The sequence below is a fragment of the Mastigoproctus giganteus genome, chromosome 12 (assembly GCF_048544385.1).
Source record: "Mastigoproctus giganteus isolate SK-2022 chromosome 12, ASM4854438v1, whole genome shotgun sequence".
NCBI classification, from domain to species: domain Eukaryota; kingdom Metazoa; phylum Arthropoda; class Arachnida; order Uropygi; family Thelyphonidae; genus Mastigoproctus; species Mastigoproctus giganteus.
In genome coordinates, this window is record NC_143586.1 from 39,501,895 (window position 1) to 39,520,717 (window position 18,823).

An 18,823-nucleotide genomic window follows, 5' to 3' on the forward strand; every position below is an offset into this window, starting at 1 on the left:
CCTTGTATAAGGCAATGGTCAGGCCACACCTAGAGTACTGTATACAGGCCTGGAGGCCTCATTTAGAAGGATGTAGAGCTGCTGGAACAAGTACAGAGAAGAGCAACAAGATTAGTGAATGGAACAAAGGGGTGCTCTTACAAAGAAAGGCTTAAGTTTTGCGAATTACAGTGTCTGGAGACTAGGCACCAGCGAGGTGATCTGATAGAGGTGTACAAAGCCTTGAATGGTTTGAGCATGCTCAATGCTGATGGGATTCTTCCTCTTGCTCAGAATAATCACCTTAGAGGGCATAAGTTCGAATTGAGGAAAGACAGATGTAGGATAGATGTGCGGAAATTTGCCTTTAGCCAGCGGGTGGTTGGTAGGTGGAACAGACTTCTATCCCTTGTCGTGGAAGTTGATAGCCTAAATAAGTTTAAGGCTCAGCTGGACAGGTATTTCGAACGAACAGAGGGGTGAAGTGGAAGTGGTTATTTTTTATTTATTTATTTTACTTTATTTTTTTTTTTTTGGCTGATGCCGCATAAGCTTGCTTTCTTGCATCAAATGCCTCTACTAATACTAATGCTAATGCTAATGACTAGTCTCTATGACCCATGGTTTCCTAATCCGACATTTCACCAGATATAAGAAAGGAAAAAAAAAATGCCTCTACTAATACTAATGCTAATGACTAGTCTCTATCACCCATGGTTTCCTAATCCGACATTTCACCAGATATAAGAAAGGAAAAAAAAAAAAAACAGACAGAAATACGAAATACTCTCATAACATAAACATTTGTCTCAAATACTACCATTAATAAAAAGAAGAAAAATCAGCCTTTCAAATTATTCTGGATAACTGACGTTCCAGATAACCAACGTTCTACTGTAGTTGCTTTTGTCACTTTTAAGGCTTTTGATCATGTTTGGCATGAAAGTCTTCTAAACAAACAATCTCCCATCTTATGGACTGCCAACATTTTTTTGCAACTGAGTGTCCAGTTTTCTCTCGGATGACAGTAAATGGCTCTGTCTTCTAATTTCTCCACTAATACTAGTTTTCTAATGACTGGAAATGCTCTCTATAGTTTTGCTGATGACAGCATGCTACCTTCCACCTTGCAATTTGAGAAAACTTGTCCTGCACAAACAGGCTCAACTTTTCAAATATCCACCACCAATTTCTTAAAAGTCGATCTCCAGATAATTCTCCAATAGAGAGAAAACAACTTGGTAACTTCAATCCTAAAACTCATTTTTATCTTACATCAGCAAGAAAGCGTCTACTATTCCTATGCTCATCTTTGATGGTGCTCAAATTTCTAGACAAGATCACATATCCCTATTAGCAATTAGCACGACTTCTATCCTCTCTTAGCATAAGCATATCACAAATATTGCTTCTCTGCATGAAAAAAACTGCATTTTCTTTTTCTCTCAATGTTACTTTTCTTCTAAACAGCTATTATTCATTCTATATAAACTTCAAATCCACACAACCACAAAATACTATTCTCACATCTGAAGTGGTTGCCCCCAAAACCTCTCTCAAAGTTCCAAACTATACAAAATACTTCCTACAAACAATACAAGATACTTCCATGGGCACTATTCTTCCAAATTGGCATCTGTAATTCCCACACTCTTCTGAATGTGCACTCACAACCAGTCAGCATCCATTCACTGTCCATTTCCAAATTCACAGAACCAACTTTTCCTCATTTATCTCTTCAACTTTTGTTTTCTAGAACAATCTTCCTTTATATGTATTTCCTGAAAATAACAATCTACAAAAATTCAAGTAAAATGTTAAAAGTATATTGTCTTCTCAGCTTTCAACTCATGAACCTATAGTACTAAGTACTATAGGTTTTATTACCTTTGTGTTTGGGATTTTCATAAAGGAGGAGAGGGCTAAGTCTCCCTTGCAGAAGAGACCCAGACTTTTCTCTTGGTTATTGAAGACAGAGGAAAAACACATGGAAACAAAACAGTATTGAAATAAAAAGAGAAAAGGCAGTATAAACAGTTAGAGAATATTGTTGGAGAAAGGTACACAGGAGGATCTGATTTTATTTCAAGATTTGAAAAATAAAAGAAATATTTTTTAAAAAATTGGTATTTGTCATATGCCACACTAGCAGATGAAGGGTAATGCACATTTTAAACAGATCAGGGCCTCTTAGAGCATGGAGCATTCTGCAATTTTGTCTGTTTTTTTTCCCACAGATTTATAGCTAAATGCAACATGTTGAACTATAAGTCTAATAACAAAACAGTCAGTGAAACTGTGCTGCAACCTTTTTAACAAAAAATAAGTCTACAAATATTATAAAAAAGAAAAGAAAACAAAACAAAATAAAAGTAAAAATAAAAATAAAAACAAAATTTTAAAATTCCACAGAATGCAGCCGAGTCTCAACCCTGCAACCTTTGGACTATTCGACTTTTGAACTTCAAGGTATGGCTATATTAACAAGACTACTACAATAAAATAAATATAACGAAATACTTCATACCTTACAAATTATCGCCTTACAAATTATCACCTTGGGTTGTACACACTGTTCTATACGTTTCTTCAAAGCATAGAAACATTTCTGTAAGCCCTTTTTTAACACTTGAATTGTTTATTTTTAAATGTCTTCAATGGACTGAAAATGGGTTCCCTTATGTACGCTTAAGGGGCGAGGTCTGGCCAGTAGGGTAATGTTCACACACAGGATTTATTTTTTGGCCTGAAGCTGGTGAACAGAAAGCACAATGTGTGCTGGAGCATTGTCTTGATGGCACATCCAACCATCCTTCCACAATTCAGGTCTCTTCCTTCAAATTTTTTCATGCAGCCTTGTCAGTTGTTGTTGTTTTGTTGTGGTGTTTTCTGGCGCAAGAGCTACTTAGGCCATATTGCGCCCAGCCTTGTCAGAACTTCAATATAGTATATCTGATTGACATACAGGTGACCTCCACTTAAAACTGATAATTCGTTCCGGAAAAACAGAGCACTAAGTGAATTCGCGCTAAGCGAGTACCGCTTCCCATAAGGTAACACATGTATTTGTGAGTTTCAGTCGGTGCCATAGGATATTTCCTAATCAATAATACACGGTAGTGAAAAGATGCATAAATGTCGGCCAAAATATTTAATATTCAAATATTTGTACATATAAAATATTCTGCATTACATACGTATATAATTATGTGAATCTACTTACGTATCAAAATTAAACTTAAAATTCCAATTAAAATCATAAATTTAATTGATCTAAATTGATTTTAATTCATTCAATTTAATTGATGAATTTAATCATGAAAAATGTGTCGATTTTGGGTTGTACTTTGGTCCTCTTCTTGGTAAACTAAAAGGGGTTTTAATTTTAAATCCCCTGCAGCGTTATCACCCAACAATAAAGCTTTGAAACCTGGCATGTTTTTTGATTCTTTCAATATGAAACTTCTTTTAGGCATTCGTTTCCAAAAAAGTCGTGCTTCATCTATGTTAAAAACTTGTTGAGAAGTATAACACGTAATATCCCTCTTCAATAATTTTAACAAGTTATTTTTTGAAAGTTTCGGCTCCTTGATCTGCACTTGCGGCTTCTCCCTGGATTTTAAATCTATTCAACCAGCCCTTACTAGTTTTAAATGGTTCAACCTTTTTTTTTTAGGTGAGTTTTCTTCAGATCATCATATAAGATCTCTCTCCCTCTCTTTTTTTTTTATAATATTTAACTTAAACTGGTTTCTGCATTAGATATTATCTTCAATAAAATTAGTTAAGTCTCTCCATTTCAATCCTAATAGCCGGCCTAGCCCTAGTTGCTTGCAGTGCAACAGCTGTCATTCCTGCTGCTAAAATTAATTCTTTATTTTTTATAATTGTTCTTACAGTTAAACTTGCCACTCCTAAATTATGGCACACATCTGCTTGTCGTTGACCGGAATCGATTCGTTTCAAAACGTCTAATTTAATTTTCAAATTCAGTCTTTTTCATATATTTATAGTCTTTGTACTGTGTCCAGATGTTGTTGCTTTTTCATTCTTATCCACCATTATTACCTCTTCGAAAATGTAACTGCGTTGGCTGCATTAATTATGATACGATGTTCGAGTAAACTGTCTGTTACGCACAATGTCTAATACTGTACTGAGTGATGACTAGACTTCAGATAAATGCATATAACGCAAATATTACAAGCAATATACGTGATAATTTTTTAAAATGTTGATCTTGGAACTACGTAACAAGTCACTGTACTGCAATTAAATTAGAGTGCAAGAAAATTTCACTGAGCATGGGAAAATTTCTCAAGTCAGCATGGGAAACGTTTTAATGCTGTTTTGCTTTTCATTTTCAAGCTATCAACTCCATCAAATGAAACGATTTCGTTAAATATGCCAAAAATACAATCTGTAAAAGAGCGTTATAGTCAGATACAGGTTATAATATAAGAACAGCATTATAGCGAATCAGCGTAAAGTGAACCGCGTTATAATGAGAGCATGCTGTATTGGTTGACAGTCTGATTTGGTGGGACCCATTCACCCATAATTCCTTTATTAGAGAAAGAGGACTCAATTTTGCCAGCTCAGCCATTGTGAAGCATTACTGATGCGAGCAGCATTTTAATTATTATCTGCGACTCAACGTTAAAATACTGGACAGCGCCCATAATTCCACCATTTCTCATGGTTGGAGGCTCTTCATACAGCTGTGTTGGATCCCACCATTAATCATAATAGTGGGACAGGCATACATCCTATTATGGAGGCCAATATGCTACATCATGACGAGACATGACAAGTTAACAACAGGATGAACACATATCGCACCATTCCCACAGAGTATGACAGTTAGTCCTCTTCTCTTTCCTTACCTTCCCTTTCCCTGCACACATCCCCACTTAGTTATTAAAGCATTCACAAGGCTATGCTTCTGTATAATATAAGGATTTGTTGTCATATATCTTGTTTAAGCTTACAAAGACACTTCACCTTAAAACATCTTGATATATGTTTTATTGCTTTTAGTTTCATTGTATTTATTCTTTTATACAAATAGTTTATTTTGGTGCATATTTACTGATTGTATATTTCAATTCAAATCAGTTAATTGTATACAGTATTTTAATTTGTTATTTATTTCAATAAACTCAATTTAACTGATTTGTTAGTTTAAGCAATATTTATTTTAATATAATTCCTTTATTATTGAACAAAATAAGAACTCTTGAATCTAGAAGCAAAAATTGGAAAATCCTCCAGCTGAACATCTCAAATAACCAGCATTCCTAGTACATTAGCTCCAACCCGTAATTTATCCTGTGATGTCTCCAGCTGGTTCGTTAAAACCTGTTAATTGGATTTCCATGTCACTTACTCTATTTGTGCATCTGTATAGTGACTGTCATAGTCAGAGTGTAAGAGACTTGCTATATTTTCATAATTCAGAAAGAATTTTCAAAAATTGTTTGGTGTTTTTTTTTTTAACTGTAGCTAATGTTTGCATTTTTAATTTCTTGGGCTTACAGCAGCAATTTCACTACAGCAATAACATTTTCGCCACTGCCCCAAATAAAGTAACAAAATTTCAAGGTTTTTATATCACAAAATACAACTCAAAGTTCAATAGCCAGGATTGTTGTTGTTGTTTGGTTTTCAGGAGCATAGGAACTAAGGTCATATTGCTCCGGGAATATGCGGTGGTCATTCTCTGACCTTTCCGCATCCTCCGTATTTGGTGGTAACGGGCTCGAACCCCGGTCTAATCAAGAAGCGTGTGATACGCACTGCTGCTCCTTCCCACCTGGCTACGGAGGTGCCTCAGTAGCCAGGAACATGCATACATGGATGTATATACACATTCATTTTACAGCAGCACTGAAGATATTTTCATAAGCTGCCTTACATCTCTATGCTGAAGCAACTCTGAATAGCCAAATATTGTGTAGGTTCTATGCTCCACTGCTGGCACCTTAGCAACCAGTGAGTAGCAGTCACTTGAATACTGCTTCCTGTCCACTGACACTAAGAGGAAAGCCATCTACTTTAGGTTATCCATTCTGGGCTATCCCTGTCCAAACCAAGGATATGGGAAGGCAGCCCTGCACACAGTGAAGTGAGTACAGGGTGAACAGTCAAGGTATGAGGAAAACAGATTAATACAGGAGAGGATGAAAGTGGAAACTTAACTTCCTCCAAAGAATATCTGATAAGAGAAGCACTCCACTCTATCACCAAAGTATATAGGAAGGAGGAGAAAAGGTGCAGCTCCACCAGCCCCCAAAAAATGAGGCCTACAAGATATAGTCAGCTGACAAGTGAGGGAAGATAATTCTAGTACCAGAGTTGGTTCTGACAGAAGAACCTTAAACTGAGCATCCTCTCACAGCCCAGAATTAAAGCAGAAGAAATAACATTAAACTATTACAGCCTTTTTTTATTTTACTACTTTATTTTTTTTAAACCCACACTTCTCATCTGGTCAGCATCAACAAAATTATTGTTTGTTTTTGAAGAAATAACATTTTTGGAATATGTAAAATTTACTTCTCATTACTTTAGTTTTTAGATTTATACTTTATTACTTAAAAAATGTTTTTTTTTTCTGTCTATTCCAAACCAAACCAAACCAAATAGTAGTAGTAGTAGTGGCATGTGATGCAAGAAAGCAAGTGTAAGAGCTTATGCAGAATCAGCCAAAAAAAAAAAAAAAAAAATCACACCATTCCCTCCAAATGCCTGTCCAGTTCCTCCTTAAATTTATTTAACCTATCAACTCACCCACTGACTAAAGGCAAATTTCCACACATCTATTCTACATCTGTCTTTTCTTAATTTGAATTTATGCCCCCTTAGGTTCATAAACTGAACAAGTGGAAGGATCCCATCAGAATTCAGTGTGCTCAACCCATTCAAGGCCTTATACACCTCAATCAGATCACCGCACTGGTGCCTAGTCTCCAGCCACTGCAATTTGCAGAACTTAAGCCTCTCTTGGTAAGAGGATCCCTTCATTCCCCTCACCAATCATGTTGCCCTTCTCTGTACACGCTCAAGCAAATCTACATCCTTCTTAAAATGAGGCCTCCAGACCTGTACGCAGTACTCAAGGCGTGGCCTGACCATTGCCTTATACAGAGGGACAATCACCTCCTTCTCACTGCTAGCAAAATTCCTATATCTCATTGACAAAATCCCATGACCTGCCCTGGCAGCCTGTCTGAATTGCTCAGAAAACTTCATATCTGACTGCACAATTACGCCCAGGTCTTTTTCATTTTCTACCACCTTAAGTGTAGTACCACACAGTTGCTACATTTCTCTGGGGTTACTTCTACCCATATGTAGTACCTTGCATTTGTCAAGGTTAAACTTCAGTTGCCACTTCTTAGCCCATCTGCCCAAATTATCTAGATCCTGTTGCAGTAGCACACTGCCATTACTGTCATTAACAACCCTGCCAACCTTTGTATCATCTGCAAACTTTGACACTAAGCCTGATATACCTTCATCAATATCGTTGATAAATATACAAAACAACAGAGGACCCAACACCGAACCCTGTGGGATTCCACTAATAACATTAGTCCACGAAGAGCAGCACCCATTAATTACCACCCTCTGTCTTCTCCCACTCAACCATCCTTTTATCCCTTGTAGCAACTTACCCTTAATACCATTCTGCTCCAATTTGTACAACATGCACAACAGTGTCAAAAGCTTTCCTGAAATCCAAATATATGATATCAAATTTATTTTTCGCATCCAGTTCCTTTGTAGCCACATCATAATATCCTATCAAATCTGTCAGACAAGACTTTCCCTTAACAAACCCATGCTGTGTCTGAATTATTGCTGCAGTCTTGTCTAGATGATCCTGCAATGCATCTTTAACCAGTGACTCCATTATTTTATCCGGAACAGAAGTTAAACTAACTGGTCTGTAATTACTCGTGTCACCCTTCGATCCCCCTTTGTGAATTGGAGATACATTTGCACATCTCCAGTCTGTGGGAACCTTCCCTGAGTCCAAGGATGCTCTCATAATTATGGTCAAGGGTTTGCTTAGTTGCTTTGCCACCTCCTTTAATATAACTGGATAGATCCCATCCACCCCAGGTGCTTTTCTTATGTTTAACTTCAACAATTTCTCCTCCACTTTGCTCTCAGTTATTACAAAATCATTAAGCATCCTGCTACAATTTGATAACCTTCTGCCATTTTCAAACCTTAAATAACTCCTCATGTGTGAATGTAGATGCAAAATACTCATTCAGTTTGTTTGCTATCTGAGCAGGATCATCAACAGTGGAACCATCGATATCAAGTGGTTTGGTTTTGATTTTATTGGCGCATTATCGATAATAAGTGGACCAATGAGATTCATCCCCTTCGTTTTAGAGTTTATATAAGTAAAGAAATCCTTGCTGTTTTTCTTAGCATCTTTTGCCAAAGATTTCTCGTAATCTGCCTTCGCCTGCCTAACCTCCTTTGTGACCTGATTACAGACTAGCTTATATCTGCCATAGGCTTCTGAGTCAAATGCCTGTCCAGGAACATGCATACATGGATGTATATACACATTCATTTTACAGCAGCTCTGAAGATAATTTATATGCATCCCATGCATTTTTAATTGATAATTTGTATGATTTATAATTTATATGCTTGATAATTTATATGCATCCCATGCATTTTTCTTCTCTATATGCAAATTCCTGCACAATGAATGAATATGATTATATAGGATTATAGGGAACACTGACACAGAGAAATATCAAACAGAGGCAGATTTTAGGAACTGTGTTAGGCCAATCATGAAGAACACTGTTCCCTCCAACATCAATTAAGCTTGGTCTTACATCCAACTTAGAGACAAATACAGTTATCCATGGTTCAGTCTTAAATTGTGGATAACATACTTGTCTCTACAAAGTTGGACATAAGAAACAAGCTTATTAAATATTTGGAGGGAACAGAACAGAACATTCCCCTTAAAGCACTTAAAATCTGTTTCTGGGTAGATATGCATTGAATTTGATTACATATCCTAAAAATAAAATTGCTAGCATCTTTCACCAGTCCCATTTATTTAAACCAAGCATGACAGCTACAATAAAGACAGGAAAACAGAAGAGCAGGTTTCCATAACAACAAGTTGGTTGAAGTAATCCTACGTTCAATCAGAGGATGGGGGCTGATGCACTAACAATGTTGGGAATTTGGGAGGCTAAGCTTCAAGATTACCCAAAATTGATACTCCAGCATTTAGTTAAGAATCACAAGCTTTTACCAGTTTTTTTTTTTTTTTTATCTTTACTTCTGTTGATATTTAATATTTTTATTGTTATATAAGTTTATTGTTTAATCTATTTAGTACTATTCGACTAATGTTCGAATGCCATTATCATTTTCGTAAGTCGCTACCCAGGGATTATTTCGACTTATTCATATGGCTTATGCGACATGGCATGGCATGGCTTATGCCATGCCAGCGGTACAAGTGGTCCCCCACAAAACAGCGTAAGTGTCACTGTAAAGAAGCAAAAACTACCAAGACCAGATGAGGGTGAGTAGTGTAGGCTTCTGCGACAACAATTGATATCATTGTACCAACTTTGGCAAAGTCATTATACCAAACAGGGTTTTGCTTTTTGACTCTGCCATTTGTTCGTGTTTGCTGTGGTTGATTTTGCTGAACAAATGAATTTCTCTCTCTGAAGTTATTATTGTTGCTAATAATACGACCTTTAATGAGTTTTAAGTTAGACACTGTCGTTATTCGGTGTACAAGACAGGCAATTCTATGTTCTTCAGCTTTACAACTAAACTTTAGAATTCTGTAACATAAGAGAACTAAAATATACCAATACCCTAAATAATGAAACAACCCGTTATTTAAAATATAAAATCATAATACATACTCATTCCTGTAGCCATCTTGAACTCTGAATTTATGCTTTACTACAGCGCCACCTAAGATGTGAAATAGCCTAGGTCTATAAAAAGAAACAGAAAATCGAAATAGCGTCTAGGATGACATTACAGTACAGTGTATTATTATTACGCTGGGCTAAAGCCTCAGGTTACGTAAATAGTTTAAATAATGTACAAGTTAGTGCATTTGCATCATTTCTGTACGTAGTCAACTACATAAGTACTGTAGTTATAAATTGGCATCATTAAGTATATCTCATATTGTGAATACCTTCACAAAAAGTTGCCATGTATCGTAATTGATTTTGGTTTTTTTTTTTTTTTCATCGTCATGCCAGCTTATTTTAGCTTTAGGCAGTAGTATCAGATCAGGAAAAAAATATACCTCCTGGGAATTACTTAACAGTGCAAATTTCACAAAAAATAGACCAAAAATCTAGAAAGTACAGAAATTATGCAAATGCACTAACTTGTACATTAGTATTTTATTATTATTATTAGACATATGGCGCACAGAAGCCTGAGTCCTTTGCTGTACCAGCCAAAAAAAAAAAAAACCTGAGATAGAGAAAACACGAGTGAGAAGCAGAAGGCGATCATCAAGAAAGAGAAGAATTATGATATTAACGCAGGAACCTAGGTGTGCCAAGCCCATACTCACCAGATGTGAGCCCCTGGGGTTTAAAAAGGTAAAAATCTGCGGAGTGGAAAAGTAGTTGAGTCTATCTAGCACAAAGTACTATTAAGATTAGTGTGTGTAAATGTTTGTGCGATATAATATATATTATAAATACCAACATTTCCCCCCAAAATTTAAATATCGTAATTGATTTCGGGTTTTTTTTTTTTTTTCATTTTCGTACCAGCTTATTTAAGCTTTTCACAGTATTAACAGATTAGGAAAAAAAATATCCCTCCTAGGAATGACTTAGCAGTTCAAATTTCACAAAAAAATGGACCAAAATCTAGAAACAGAGAGGGCTAAGGCTTAACAGAACTTTTTGAAATAGAATTAAAAATAACAAATCAAATAGTGAAAGATAGAGGACATCGTCAACATTGAATACAATTTCTAAATTACACTTAGAATTTATTTTTATAACCATTCAAACAGGGCCTAAGGTTAGTTGAATGTACATTTCTTATATTCAACTTTAAAAAAAAAAAAAAAAACTACAAATATTATATTAATCAGCGATTAATGCAATATTTGACAGGGTAAAAAATTAATCAAGATAATCGCAACTTTTCTTTATATATATATATATATGAAGCATCATTAGTGGCTCGAATAACTATCTTACTACTGGTACACTTTAGGGCAGCCTACAGAAAAATTTTAGTAATATCAAAATTAAAATGAATGGCATTACGTATGAAGGGGATTTTAATTTCCCGGATATGTACTGGAATTTGTGGGTTGGTCCCTCACACACTAGCAAGGCTTTTCTGGATTTATTGGATGATTGTTTTCTACAGCAGCATGTTCGGGAGGCAACTAGAGGAAGTAATACTCTTGATCTCATTATCAGTAATGATTCTTCATGCATCAAGAATCTGCAGATAAAGGAACCACTAGGTGGCAGTGATCACAGTGTGCTGAAGTGGGATTTACTCAAAGAGGTAACTACCATCAGGGGAAAAGGGAAGGGTTATTGCTTTCGTAAAGGTGACCACGGTGGTCTGAGACAGTATTTAAATTCTGTCCGGTGGAACCAACTGATGATGTTACCAACAGCAAATTCAAAATGGAAAGCATTCAAAGAATTAATTTTGGAAGCTACTAGGCTTTTCATACCAACAAAGAAATTTTGTTCAAGATTTAGGCCTAAATGGGTGTCAGATGAACCAATTAGACATGTGACAGAGAAGAAAAATGCATGGTATACATAAAAATTAACATGTGACAGAGAAGAAAAATGCATGGTATACATAAAAATTAACATGTGACACAGAAGCCTATGATAGATATAAGCTGGTCTGTAACCAAGTTACAAAGAAGGTTAGGCAGGCGAAGGCAGATTACGAGAAATCTTTGGCAAAGGATGCACAGAAAAACAGAAAAGAGTTCTTTACTTATGTAAACTCTAGAAAGAAGAGGATGAATCAGATTGGTTTATTGAATATCGATTGTTCAACTGTTGATGATCCTGCTAACAAACTAAATGAATATTTTGCATCGACATTCTCACATGAGGAGTTATTCAGCGAGGGGAATGCCAGAGGTGTATTCAATTCTGGCAATAAGCTAGATAATCTTGTAATAACTGAGAGTAAAGTGGAAGAGAAATTGTTGAAGATAAACACAATAAATCCACCTGAGGTGGATGGAACTATCCAGTTATATTAAAGGAGGTGGCAAAGGAAGTAAGCAAACCCTTAGCCATAATTATATGGGCTTCCTTGGACTCAGGGGAGGTACCCATGGACTGTAGATGTGCAAATGTGACTCCAATCCACAAAGCAGGATCAAAGGGAGACACAGGTAATTACAGATCTGTTAGTTTAACTTCTGTTCCAGGGAAATTAATGGAGGCACTGGTTAAAGAAGCATTGCAGGATCATCTAGACAAGACTTCAGTTATAGCTCGGACACAGCATGGGTTTGTTAAGGGAAAATCTTGTCTGACTAATTTGATTGGATACTATGATGTAGTCAGAAAGGAACTGGGTGCAAAGAATAACATTGATACCATATATTTGGATCTTAGAAAGCCTTTGATACTTCTGCACATGAAAGACTGCTGCACAACTTGGAGCAGTGTGGCATTGGAGGCAAATCGCTGCTATGTATAAAGGGAGGGTTGAGTGGGAGAAGACAGAGAGTGGTAATCAATGGACACTGCTCTTCGTGGACTAATGTTATTAGTGGAGTACCTCAGGGTTCAGTATTGGGTCCATTGTTGTTTTCTGTATTTATAAATGATATTGCTGATGGTATATCAGGCTTATTTTCCAAGTTTTCAGACCATACGAAAGTGGGCAGGGTTGTTAATGACAGTATCTAGAAAAGTTGAGCAGATGGGCTGAGAGGTGGCAAATGAAGTTAACATTAACAAATGTAAAGTTCTACATATGGGAAGCAGTAATCCCAGAGTAACGTATCAATTCTGTGGTACCACACTGACAGTGGTAGAGAATGAAAGGGACCTGTGGGTAATTGTGCAGGCAGATATGAAGTTTTCTGAGCAGTGCAAACAGTCTGCAAGATAAGCTCATGGTGTCTTGTCAATGATATACAGGAATTTTTCTAGCAGGGATAAGGAGGTGATTATTCTCTTGTATAAGGCAATGGTCAGCACCTTGAGTACTGTATACAAGTCTGCAGGCCTCATTTTAAGATGGATATAGAGCTGCTGGAACGGGTACAGAGAAGGGAAACAAGATTAGTGAATGGAACAAAGGATTGCTCTTACGAAGAAAGGCTTGAGTTTTGCAAATTACAGTGTCTGGAGACTAGGCACCTGCGAGGTGATCTGATCGAGGTGTATAAAGCCTTGAATGGTTTGACCATACTCAATGGTGATGGGATTCCTCCTCTTGCTCAGAATAATCGCCTGAGAGAGCATAAATTCAAATTGAGGCCTCCACTTATAAAATATAAAGCAAATTCACTTACTCTAGTGTCCGCACAGAAACATCTTGGTGTTCTCCTAGATGACCGTCTAGCCTTCTCATCACACTTACAGCATCTCAGGGCTCACATCTGCTGAGTATGGGCTTAGCAAACCCAGGGTCCTCAGCTGGATATCATCATTCTTCTCTTTCTTGGTGATTCCTTTATACTTCTCTCTCTCTCTCTCTCTCTCTCTCTCTCTCTCTCTCTCTCTCTCTCTCTCTCTCTCTCTCTCTCTCTCTCTCTCTCTCAGGGTAACTTAGGCGATTTTCTTTTTTTCTTTTTTGGCTGGTGCAGCATAAACTTCAGGATTCCTTGCACCATATGGATAATAATAATAATAATAATAACACAGCCATCCACGCAGCCGTGTATTGTGCTGCTGTAGCAGCCACGAGAATTAATGGAAGAGAAGCGAGAGACCAGCAGCAGAAGAATCGAAAACAGAAGGAACCACCAGCTTGGGAAAGAAGACTTCGCAGTAGATAGAAGAATGAAAAGTCAAGATAGGCCAATTCACCCAGTACCAAAGGGGCAATATGAGTGAGAAATTAATTGGAAAAGTGAAGAGCATCCTCAAGAGAGACAGTGTCTACAGTAAACATGAGACAAAAAAAAATCAGAGAATAGGAGAGTACTTGGACACATTGAAGCAGAACCTCCTTGCATTCAGCAAGAGACTACACCGATAAAAAGAGAGCTCCCAGACGAACATAAACAACCGAATCTTCAATTGTTTATTTTTATTCACGCCTCCTCGTGGCGTGGACAGGTACTAGGGAGCAGCCATCCTGGTGATCGCCGCTCCCTAGTAGCTAAGTGGCCAGATACAACAAATCAACAGAACAAGATACACACTTTGCAGACATAGTAGTAGTATATTGATATATGTAAGGTGGCACCTAGAAATAAAGTCCATCTCCACCGTATAATTAGTATCAGAACATCTACCAATAGAAAAAGAAAAAAAAAGTCACTCTGCAACCCAGGAGCAAACACCAAATTGGCCATATCCTCCTGTTGCCCATCCCTAGAGCCCAGTCTGGGTCAACTATTCCTGTCTGTGCACAATGCACGAACTCCACACCCATCGGAAGGAGTGCAACACCGATAGATGTCACTTTCCGGCATCCTGGCTGCCCACACCAGGAATGCAAACAAAAAAAAAAAAAAAAAAAAGGAAGCAGTCAGGAGTAAATGCCGCATCATCAGCTCGTGATGCCAGCAAAAAAATAATAAATAATAAATAAATAAAATAAAAAGAAAAATTTAAAAAATTCTTCTGACTGCCTGCAAGAAAAAAAAACCACTTATCTAGGCTGTTTCAGCAATAATCCCGCATCTCAGCATTATAAGATGCCAGCAAAATAAAAAAATAAAAAAACGGCTAAGACAGCATAGACAAAATAAAAAAAAAATAATAAAAAAATTTAATCACTGTCAATCAGAACATTAAGCTGCCTCCTCTTCTGAAAAGCTTTTCTGACAAACTCCTGAAATGTCTGAAAATACTCAAACCTAAATAACAATTTATGTTCATTACCTCTGCATAAATCAACCACCACATTTACAAGATTAATTCTGATCTGATCGTAAACCAAACAATCAAATAATACATGGTCCAAAAAAGTCTCTAAAGCTTGACAAACACAATACGGGTCAGACTCTATCCCTATCTCGCACAACTTGCCCTTCAAGGATCCGTGACCAGTTAATAAGTAAGCAGTCTCCATTCTCAAATTAAACCCACTTGTTCTTATAATCTACATTAAAAGTTACATCAGGAATAAACTTCCTGGTCACAGCTCTGATCACACTACAAATCCATCTCTCCTGCCAAATTTCTATTAGTTTTGACATAATATTCCTATTAGATATCTTTCGATCAACCTGAATATCATTACTAATACCAATAATAGTAACTGGCCTACACTTCCTGGTAAAATAACAAAATACCCTAAAAATTATAAAAAAATCCAATGGAAGAGCACCCGCAATAAGTGTATTGCGTTCGTTGATACCGTTTTACACACCCGTAAAATACTTAATAACATAGATCTTTGTAATGAATTTAACTTATTCCTAAATTTGACACTCAGACTTATCAAAGGCTAACCACAAGTTTAAAACCAAGTTCTAAAAAACAGTACTCACTCGCAAAAACCAAACAGATGAATCATGTGACACAATAGGCAAAAATACAGCTTTATAGTACAAGGAAAGAACTCTTCTATTCAACCCCTAGTCGTTTCTTGTAATTCTGACAATAGAGGCTATAAAATTTTTAACCTTACTAGCTAAATATTCTAAATGAGCAGTAAATGTAAATTTATCATCCAAAACAACTCCAAGATATTTAACCTGAGGAAAAAGAGGTACAGTATCTGTTTATTGTCAATAACTACCTTCGGTGGACGATTGTAATCAAGCTTACCTTTCGTAAGCATCATCACTGTTTTAGAAGGAGAAATCTTGAGTTTGTTATTCGAAGCCCAGTGAGCAAGACTGTTCACCACTGTTTCAATTTTATGTTCAATTTGTTGTCTAGATTTACCCTCTACCGACAAAACCAAATCGTCCGCAAAAGCTATCTTATGACACTCAGACTTATCAAAGGCTGACCAGAAATTTAAAACCAAGTTCCAAAATATCGGGCCCAACACTGATCCCTGAGGACATCCGCGGTTTATAGCCCTCTCATATTTCAAATGCTGGGACCTTACTATGAATTTCCTGTCACTCAAATAACTTCTTATTATTTTATTGAGCATATCCGGGGAATGAAGGGATCCTCTTACCAAGAGAAGCTTAAGTTCTGCAAATTGCAGTGGCTGGAGACTAGGCACCTGCGCGGTGATCTGATTGAGGTGTATAAGGCCTTGAATGGGTTGAGCACGCTGAATTCTGATGGAATCCTTCCACTTGTTCGGATTACGAACCTAAGGGGGCATAAATTCAAATTAAGAAAGGACAGATATAGAACAGATGTACGGAAATTTGCCTTCAGTTGGCGGGTGGTTGATTGCTGGAACAAACTTCCATCTATCGTTGTGGAAGTTGATAGGTTGAATAAATTTAAAGAGGAACTGGACAGGCATTTGGAGGGAATGGTGTGAATTTTTTTTTTTTTTTGGCTGATGCTGCATAAGCTCATTCACTTGCTTTCTTGCATCACATGCCACTACTACTACTACTATTTTTATAATCTTAATGCTAATAGAACACTCTCGAACCAAACAGTATCGACGGCTCCTACAAAATCAACAAATAAGGCCAACACATATTTGCTATTAGATTGCTTACTGGAATTCACTAAATCATTGATGGCGTCCTCAGTAGAGCAAATCCTTTTAAAACCATACTGAAACTTGAATTCGAAATTTCTATCCAAAAACAAAGACTCCAATCTTAATAGTTTTAATTTCTCAAATATTTTGCCTAAATTTGCTAGTAATGAGATTGGGCGGAAACCCCCTGGGATAAGTTAAAGGCTTTCCCGGTTTCTGAATCAACTTCAATAAAGCAATCTTCCAAAATGAGGGAAAAATCCTCTCAAGAAAACATTTATTAAATACATTTAATATCATATCAGGACACGACTGTGTGGCTCTAATAATGCAATTATTTCCAATTTCATCCAACCCTGGGGTCTTATTTATATTTAACTTTGCAGACATTCCATTTTCCAATTATTCCATTTATTTACACACACGATTTTATGTACATTCTCATGATATAAACAATTTATATACAATACAGTTTTATATACTGTTTGCGTGTGTGTTCTTATATCGGGGTGGCTCCACCTTTGTACTCTGTTATGGTGCAGAAACTCTGCATAATAGTAGTAGTAGTAGTAGTAGTAGTAGTGGCATGTGATGCAAGAAAGCAAATGTATGAGCTAATGCAGCATCAGTCAAAAAAAAAAAAAAAAAAAATCACACCATTCCCTCCAAATGTCTGTCCAGTTCCTCCTTAAATTTATTCAACCTATCAACTTCCACAACGACAGATGGAAGTTTGTTCCAGCAATTAACCACCCGCTGGCTAAAGGAAAATTTCCGCACATCTATTCTACATCTGTCTTTTCTTAATTTGAATTTATGCCCCCTTAGATGGGCCTGAAAGTGTCAGTGTATGTGTGCAATATTATTTTGTGTTGTTTTGTTTGTGTCAGGCTATTATGCCACCAGGGTGCAGCCAACGTATGGGCAGCTGCTGCCTGGTGCCCATCCCTAGCACCGGGCCTGGTCAACAGTCCTCCTGTACCGGTGTTATTACCACCGAAAATCTCGCACCCGCCAGAGGGAGTGCAATACTGGCGAGTTCCTGCAATCTCGCTCCCAGGTTGCCCTTACCGGAGAGCCAGCAAAAAAAAAAAAAAAAAAAAAAAACTAATAGTTATATACATTATGGAACAGAACTAAAATATCTAGGAGTAACCTTCGACTCCCGATTAACATTCTTACCTCATCTTAATTACCTCTCCAATAAAATACGTCGTTATACTGCCATGATCGTAAGAATTAGCAGAGCAGACTGGGGTTTGAAGAGGAGGACTCTCATGCTACTTTATAAAACCATCTTCTTACCAGCTGTGTGCTATGGTGCAGCCATATGGTTCCCTCGTGCCATCATTGCACGTAATAAAGCAAAGCTACATACAATTCAACGCAATATCCTACTCACTGTGACTAGAGCATGCCGCACAGTCAGTAATCCTGCCCTGCAGGTCTTAGCAGGCACTCTTCCTCTGGACCTGGAGGTTATTCGTCGCGGCCTTGCATACCGCATAAAGAGAGGAATTCCCACCACCATTCTGGATATAACACTCGATCTAGCTAACGATCCAAAAAACGAAATGAAACAGATTTACTCTAAGCTCTTCCAGCATTGGCAAAGATCTTGGGAGCAAACAACCAAAGGTGAAACAACTAAAAGATTTCTTCCACAAGTTATGATAACTGCACCAAAACCTCCTCCGTGGTACTCACCAGGCCTTCACGTCTCCTTCTTCCTCACTGGTCATGAATCGTTTCGGGCCAAGCTGCATGCCCTGGGTCTCACCGATTCTCCTCTCTGCACATGCGGTGACAATGAAGACTGGATTCACCTCATGTATAATTGCCCTCTTTATGATTTACCAGAAGTCTCCTAATCACCAAAACTGGAAATATACCCAGTGGGCAGGAACACCTCTACATAATTGACGAAACCAACTACAAAGCCTTCACTACTTTTGCCCAGAATGTATTTGAAATGCGTCAAATTCACCTACAG

General features: G+C 37.2%; 1 protein-coding gene across 3 annotated transcripts in view; it reads right to left on the reverse strand.

Moving 5' to 3' along the window:
- LOC150076915 (uncharacterized protein C19orf47 homolog) overlaps positions 1-9,938 on the reverse strand; it is a 114,922-nt gene extending 104,984 nt beyond the window's left edge. For all 3 annotated transcript variants that reach the window (XM_090385975.1, XM_090385974.1, XM_090385973.1), the window contains exon 1: positions 9,915-9,938. In XM_090385975.1, the coding sequence (XP_090242101.1) occupies positions 9,915-9,930 (16 nt within the window). In that variant the 5' untranslated portion in view covers positions 9,931-9,938. The remainder of the gene's footprint in view (positions 1-9,914) is intronic.
- Positions 9,939-18,823: the final 8,885 nt, after the last annotated feature.